This window comes from Bubalus bubalis, chromosome 6 (assembly GCF_019923935.1).
Source record: "Bubalus bubalis isolate 160015118507 breed Murrah chromosome 6, NDDB_SH_1, whole genome shotgun sequence".
NCBI classification, from domain to species: Eukaryota; Metazoa; Chordata; class Mammalia; order Artiodactyla; family Bovidae; genus Bubalus; species Bubalus bubalis.
This window is the reverse complement of record NC_059162.1, coordinates 80,382,940-80,390,160: the sequence shown is the minus strand read 5'-3', so window position 1 is coordinate 80,390,160 and position 7,221 is coordinate 80,382,940. Positions and strand designations below refer to the sequence as shown.

The following is a 7,221-nucleotide window of genomic DNA, read 5'->3' as shown; positions in this document are numbered from 1 at the left end:
GCCTTTGACTGTGTGGATCACAATAAACTGTGGAAAATTCTGAAAGAGATGGGAATACCAGACCACCTGACCTGCCTCTTGAGAAACCTGTATGCATTCAGGAAGCAACAGTTAGAACTGGACATGGAACAACAGACTGGTTCCAAATAGGAAAGGAGTACGTCAAGGCTGTATATTGTCACCCTGCTTATTTAACTTATATGCAGAGTACATCAGGAGAAACGCTGGACTGAAAGAAGCACAAGCTGGAATCAAGATTGCCAGGAGAAATATCAATAACCTCAGATATGCAGATGACACCACCCTTATGGCAGAAAGTGAAGAGGAACTCAAAAGCCTCTTGATGAAGGTAAAGGTGGAGAGTGAAAAAGTTGGCTTAAAGCTCAACATTCAGAAAATGAAGATCATGGCATCTGGTCCCATCACTTCATGGCAAATAGATGGGGAAGCAGTGGAAACAGTGTCAGACTTTATTTTGGGGGGCTCGAAAATCACTGCAGATGGTGACTGCAGCCATGAAATTAAAAGACACTTACTCCTTGGAAGGAAAGTTATGACCAACCTAGATAGCATATTCATAAGCAGAGACATTGCTTTGCCAACAAAGGTCCGTCTAGTCAAGGCTATGGTTTTTCCTGTGGTCATGTATGGATGTGAGAGTTGGACTGTGAAGAAGGCTGAGAGCCGAAGAATTGATGCTTTTGAACTGTGGTGTTGGAGAAGACTCTTGAGAGTCCCTTGGACTACAAGGAGATCCAACCAGTCCATTCTGAAGGAGATCAGCCCTGGGTTCCTTTGGAAGGAATGATGCTAAAGCTGAAACTCCAGTACTTTGGCCACCTCATGCGAAGAGTTGACTCATTGGAAAAGACTCTGATTCTGGGAGGGATTGGGGGCAGGAGGAGAAGGGGACGACAGCGGATGAGATGGCTGGATGGCATCACTGACTCGATGGACGTGAGTCTGAGTGAACTCCGGGAGTTGGTGATGGACAGCGAGGCCTGGCCTGCTGTGATTCATGGGGTTGCAAAGAGTCGGACACGACTGAGCGACTGAACTGAACTGATTCATTGTTTACTTAGTACTTTCACAATATTGGACAACTGCTGCCTCTGTCCAAATCCAAAACATTTTCATCACCCCAAAAGGAAACCTGTATCCATTAAGCAGTTGCTTCCCATTCCCTGTTCCCTCAACCCCTGGTAACTACCAGCTCCAGTTTCTGTCTCTAGGGATCTACTTATCGGAATACTTCATATAAATGTAATTGTGTAATGTGAACTTTCTTGTCTGGTTTCTTTCATTAAGCACAATGTTTTGGATGTTTACCCAGTACTTGATTTTTTAAATACAGCTGAGTAATATTCCATTGTGCACATATGCTGGAGAAGGAAATGACAACCCGCTCCAGTATTCTTGCCTGGAGAATCCCAGGGATGGGGGAGCCTGGTGGGCTGCTGTCTGTGGGGTCGCACAGAGTGGGACACGACTGAAGCGACTTAGCAGCAGCAGCAGTAGTGCACATATGCTATAATTTATTCATTAGTAGACCTTTTAGGTGGTTTCTACCCTTTGGCTATTGACGATAGTGCTACTAAGAACATGGGTGTAGTGCAGAATCATTTTAATGATACAAGCATTTGTTGGCAGAGACTAAATGCAGGAATGTTAGCAATCATTATTTTGTGATGGAGATATGACAGGTGAGTCTTTTTATGTTATTAAGAGCGTTGGGCTTTAGAATTAAGCAACCTGCCTGTTTCTTCACGTGTAAAGTGAGGAAAATAAAACTTACCTAATTGAAGTATTGTGAAGAGGGAATGAAACATTTGTACTTAGACGTTTGTGGGGACATAAGTACTGAACACATAGAATGTTTTTTAAAAATCTTTTTTGTTTTCACTTTTTGGAGACATTTACTGAAAATATTTCACCCCAACGCAATAACATTAGTGTTATTAAACAGGCTTTGGTGTTGTTTGAGAGTGTATTTGTATGCCATGAACTTAAGATGCATGTTTCTCTTTGCTCACAGTTATTTGGGCTGGTGCCAGTCAAAGGCTCCCCAGTTGTTTGATGTGATAACATCACTTTGACTTAGTTCTAAAACTTTACTCTCCCTCCAAGTTTCAATTAAAATAATGTTCCAAGTAGCGTTTTCTCCAGCCCTCTGCCATAGATCGTCTCCATTTGTCCTTGTTTCGGCACCTCTTTACGCACTGCATATGCAACCATCCAGGTTTTACATTTTAGGAAATGTACAAAAGAAACGGAGGGACGGGTCAAGGGCACAGGCTTTCTCATAGATACAGCCAGGAAAATACTTTGCTATCAGGTTTTTCCAAATATAAAAAATTGCCTCCAGAACATCTTTCTTTGTACTCCCTAGAAAATCTCACATTTTATTTTTCACTGAGAACTCTTAATTTCTTTGCCAAATGTGTACACGTTGAGCACGGCGGAAGGGTCACCGTCCGGGGTGGGGAGGGGCCTCCCCGGGTTTGCAGGGGCTGAAGGCGCGTCGTGAGCCCCGGAGCTATCCCAGCGCGGGAGTTTCGAGGGGAGCTCGGGGACAGTTAGGGTGTCACGTGGGAAGGCCGCGCGGGGACAGGCGTTTGGGGCTCGAGTGCCCCCGGGGAAGCCGGTGCCAAAGGGCCGCATACCTAGTGTCCAAACCTGGGAGTTCCCTAGGGCTTTGAGGGGAGGGGAGCGCGCCCGCCCGCGCCAGCACAGGTGTCCGCGGGGCGGCGCCGAGGCCCTCGCGGGCGGGCGGGAGGGGCGGGCGCTCCAGTGCTCCGGGGCCCGCGGCCCGAGGGGAGGTCCCCGCGAGGTGGTTCTGGGCTCCTCCTCGGCGCTCAGGTTTCCTCTTCCCGCCCGCCGGCTGCTGGCTGCGGCACCGCCTCCGTCCCCCTTCTCCCTCCCTCCCCGCGGCTGGGCCCGCTCTGCGGCCTCCTCCCGCTCGCTCTCTCCGTTCCCCTCGAGCCTCCGAGGAGCCCGCAGCCGCCGGGCGCCCGGGAAGATGGCGGCGGCGGGAGACGGCGGCGGCGAAGGGGGCGCGGCGGCGCCGGGGTCGGGGCTGCGCGGGCCGAGCCCCTTCTCCGAGGCGCGCGGCGACGCCCGGGGCCCCTTACCCGCGGCGCTGCACCCGGAGGAGGTCGCCGCGCGGCTGCAGCGGATGCGCCGGGAGCTTAGCAACCGCAGAAAAATCCTGGTGAAGAACCTGCCCCAGGACAGCAGCTGCCAGGTACGGGGACGGGCTGCGAGGCGACGCGTCCCCGGGGGCTCCGGCGCAGCAGCTGCAGAACAGAGCTGCCCCTTAGGTGTCCAGGCTGGTGCCCGGCGTCTGCGAGCGGTCCGGGGGAGGAGGGGTCGTGCAGAGTTACGAGCACCGTCCGTGGCTTTTGCAGAGCCCCCCGGTTTCTGAGCCCGCGGTCGCCCTGCTAGGGAGGCACGTTAAGAAACTGAGGCTCGGAGAGGCGAAGGGGCTTGTCCAAGGTCACGGGAACCCGGAGCGCTGTCTCTTAAGTCCGGCCGGTTCCAGGATCGTGTGTCGCGGGAAGGGTTTGGGGGAGTAGATGAAGGAGAGTGGCGGTGGGCTGCGGAGCACAGTTTGGGTTGGGAGGGGGCGGAAACCAAGGCTTTGGGAGCAAGTTGAACGGGCGCAGGGTCCCGCAGAGTCCTCGGGACCTGGGTGTGCCATGGGGGCGGGGTCACGGGAGAGCAAGGAGTGAGTTTTGCTGCTCTTTGGAGCACTTGCCCGAGTTTGTATGAAACAACTCTGTCCCCTCAGTCTGCTAAGACCCTGGTTATAGAGGTTATCGCAGCGCTCTGGGGAGCCTTGCTGCCGTCTTACTGACTCCGAGAAGGCTTCGAGATAGGTTTCTCTGCGTCTTTGAACCAAATTAACTGTTGCTTTAAGTTCTACATCAAATTGACTTTACCATCACCACCCCCTCCCCACCGCCCCCGCCTCCTGGATTGCCAAATTAACATGCTCGTTTGCTCATTGTAAGAAAACTAGAAAACACAAAGAAGCGCAACGCAGGGTGGGAGTGGGATAGAAATCACCGGTATGTTTGATACTTAAAGATAACACCGTTAACGTGAAATACTATCTATCTTTTCATGTGTGCATGCATTTTTTTTTAAACCAAAAAAAACCCCGAATTTCTTTTGACTGTTCAGGGTTTCTTCATTGTCTAGATGTTCACGTATATTTAACATTTAGCTAGAATTTCTATATTTTGTGGGGATGGGGAGGGTGGGCTGTCCTGGTGGTTGCAGATTTGAGGCAATTAGTGTAGCTCCCTCCTATAGTGGGATGCATGGTATTCCGTGTGTGTGGGGGGGGGTGGGGGGTGGAGGGGTGGGGGGGTGCTGCCTATTGATAATTGCAGCGGTTCTTCCATTAGATCCGTTAAATAATGAGACCAGTGCCTCGCTGCTTTGTAATTAGATCTTACATAGCCATTCACAATAAATGTGAGCATGTAACCTTGTAACCCATATGCATGAAGGGACATTTTGTTTCAAAAAAGCAATGTAAAAAAGTCTCTGTCAGTATTTGTACATCTCATCCCTCTTTCAACTCTTTGCATTATTGTCCACTTCCCCTCAGGCGGGTAATGTTTTGTAATACTGTAAGGACAACTGCAATGGACTGATTTCATTGAAGCAACTTTCCCGTGCCCACGCAAAGAGAGGACAGCAAGTGAGCTCAGAAAGAGGGAGGCTTGGAAAAGGCAGATGGCATTAAAAAAAAAAAAAAATTGAAGGAATAGTTTTATGTGTAGGTAATCTAGAAGAGAGAGGAGTGTCTTGATTTCCTTTGTAGAATGTCAGCTACTTTTGCTATCACATTTCTTTGCATTAATTCTAAAAATATTTGAACCATAAATTTTAGACATTTCTATTTTTTCTTTGTTGTTGGTATCTTTCTCATCTCCTGTCTTAAGAAACTTGGAAAAAATATATCAAAGAGTCCAATAAAAGGAATAGTTAATTACTTGTTAGTGATGGAGAGAGGTTTTATGAAAATTACACTGATTTATATTTTTGAGATAGTCTCCCTCTGTTATGAATTTATGTATAATCTCAATTTTAGGATTTTCTGTAAGATAGATGGAATTTGAGCAAACTCTGGGAGAAAGTGAGGGACAGGGAACCCTGGCGTGCTGCAGTTCATGGAATCGCAAAGAATTGGGCTTGACGTAGTGACCCAACAACAACGATAAGGTAGTAAGCATAAATTATCAAATGAAACTGGTATAAGATCTGTATATGTAGATGAATCTTTTATGACAAGTAAAGTATCTTAAATTTTTATGTTAAGTTAAATTTTTATGCCAGGTTTTTTGAGAACTGAAGAGTTTCATCTGTAAGCAACAGAACAAACCGTTATTAGCACCTGGAATACTGGTTTCCAGACTTGTCCTAGTCTTTATTTTTTGTGTGATCATTTCTATAATGAAATATTTTAAGTATTTCTGATAGTGCAGTTTAAAATTTAAACAGATCAGTGTTAGATTACAGATAACATTTGCTTGAGTAGTGTGTTTTTCTTTTTTCTATTGTCTTCAGTACTTGTACTGTTCCTAGGTTTTCTGATCACAATCATAACTACCAATAGTCTGTGTTACATAAATAAGTAGAGTAGGCCAAATATGCTAATTTTTATAAGCAATTAAAAGACACTTTTCTTCAGAATATTTAAAGTTAAGAATTGCTATTTTTACTAGTCCAATAAAATTAACATTTACTTGATCTACTTCTCAAGTTGGAATATTTCCATGAATGTGTTCTGTAAATATTTTATGTTTTATTTCCCATAACCATTCTAATTCTGATTTTACCTAGTGGCTGCATTTTACTGTCAACTTTACTAGTGAAGGATTAAGTTTAATTTTATTTTGTATTGTTTAGCCAGTATCACCTAGATAAACTCCTATTTATTCCTTATAAAGTGACTAACATGGTTAAAAAAAGTTAAAAGACTAGTTTTTGTCCAATTTCTAAGTAATGAGATATTTTAAATACCCAAATTCTTGTTCTTTTCTAGGAGAAGCTATGTTGATTCATCCATTTATTTGGTAATATCACATTAAGGATCAAAGTCATTCCTAACTCGAGTTCTCAAACTGTATAGTCATGTTTCTAGAAACGCTGTGTTGGTGATTGATCAGTAGGAGCCCAGTGATTTCTTCTTAACATTTTGAAAACGTGGACATTTTCTTAATTAAACATAGTTTCTTAAATCTTACTCATGTTTTGTTTAATTTTTGGTATAAGAGATTTACAATACCATCCCACAGCTATACTCTTCCTATGATTAGAAGACATACAATGTTATTTTTAAGTTCGAACTTTTAAAGGTACAAATATCAAATACCTTACAGTAGTAGAAATACTTGCTCTAAAAAAAGGAACACCTTGAGAACTAATAAGTTCTCAAAAGAATAGTTACCGCCATCAGTCAGGTGCTTCCTGGTGACCATCGTATGCTTTCTGGAGTCCTCCCAGCCCTCTGTGTTCTCATAGCTTCAACTCTGGTTCATATCCTTTTCATTTCTTGCACAAATTTACAGCTTTTCTGTTTGTTGCCTATTCTCATTACTGTGCTATCTTCTAGGTTTTAGCCCATCCTGTTCCACTTCCCTGAGAGAGCGTCCCAAAGCACAAATCTGACCATGTCACTCTCCTATTAAAACAACAACAAATCTTTGGCTCCCCATTCCTGTTCCCAACACTGATTCTCAAACTTTCCTTCAATTCTCCGTTATTTGTCTCTTTTCTTCAAATTGTAAGGAACAGTGAACCTGAATTAGCCTACTGCAAGTGAAATTCCTTTGAAGCCTCATGTCCTGTCTGAAAAATTCACATTGATTTTATGTTCTAGTAAAGTTGGATTTAATATAAAAACAATGACTTCAACTCAGTTAACTTCCCTCCAGATCTTTTTTTTCATAAACTTGACACTGAAGGAAGATCCACTGTCTTTATCCTGTGATTTTCCACACTCTGGTATTACCATGGAGTACTCAGACATCACTTGAGAAGCATGACATACTAGGATAGAAATGTAAGGCTCTAGCTTTTTGTAACTTGGCCCCTGCCTACATTTCTAGTCTCATTTTTTTATTGGTCCTGCCCTGGATTCAACTCTAACTTTTTAAAGCCACCTCAATCCCTGAGTATTCCATCCCACTGTGATAATGATATTTA

The 7,221-nt window shown here is 44.7% G+C and overlaps 1 protein-coding gene across 2 annotated transcripts in view; it reads left to right on the top strand.

The window, feature by feature from the left end:
- Positions 1-2,791: 2,791 nt before the first annotated feature.
- RAVER2 (ribonucleoprotein, PTB binding 2) overlaps positions 2,792-7,221 on the top strand; it is a 137,264-nt gene continuing 132,834 nt past the window's right edge. The window contains exon 1 of one of the 2 annotated variants that reach the window (XM_025288541.3): positions 2,792-3,244. In XM_025288541.3, the coding sequence (XP_025144326.3) occupies positions 3,020-3,244 (225 nt within the window). In that variant the 5' untranslated portion in view covers positions 2,792-3,019. The remainder of the gene's footprint in view (positions 3,245-7,221) is intronic. The other variant, XM_025288540.3, reaches the window with a different exon arrangement.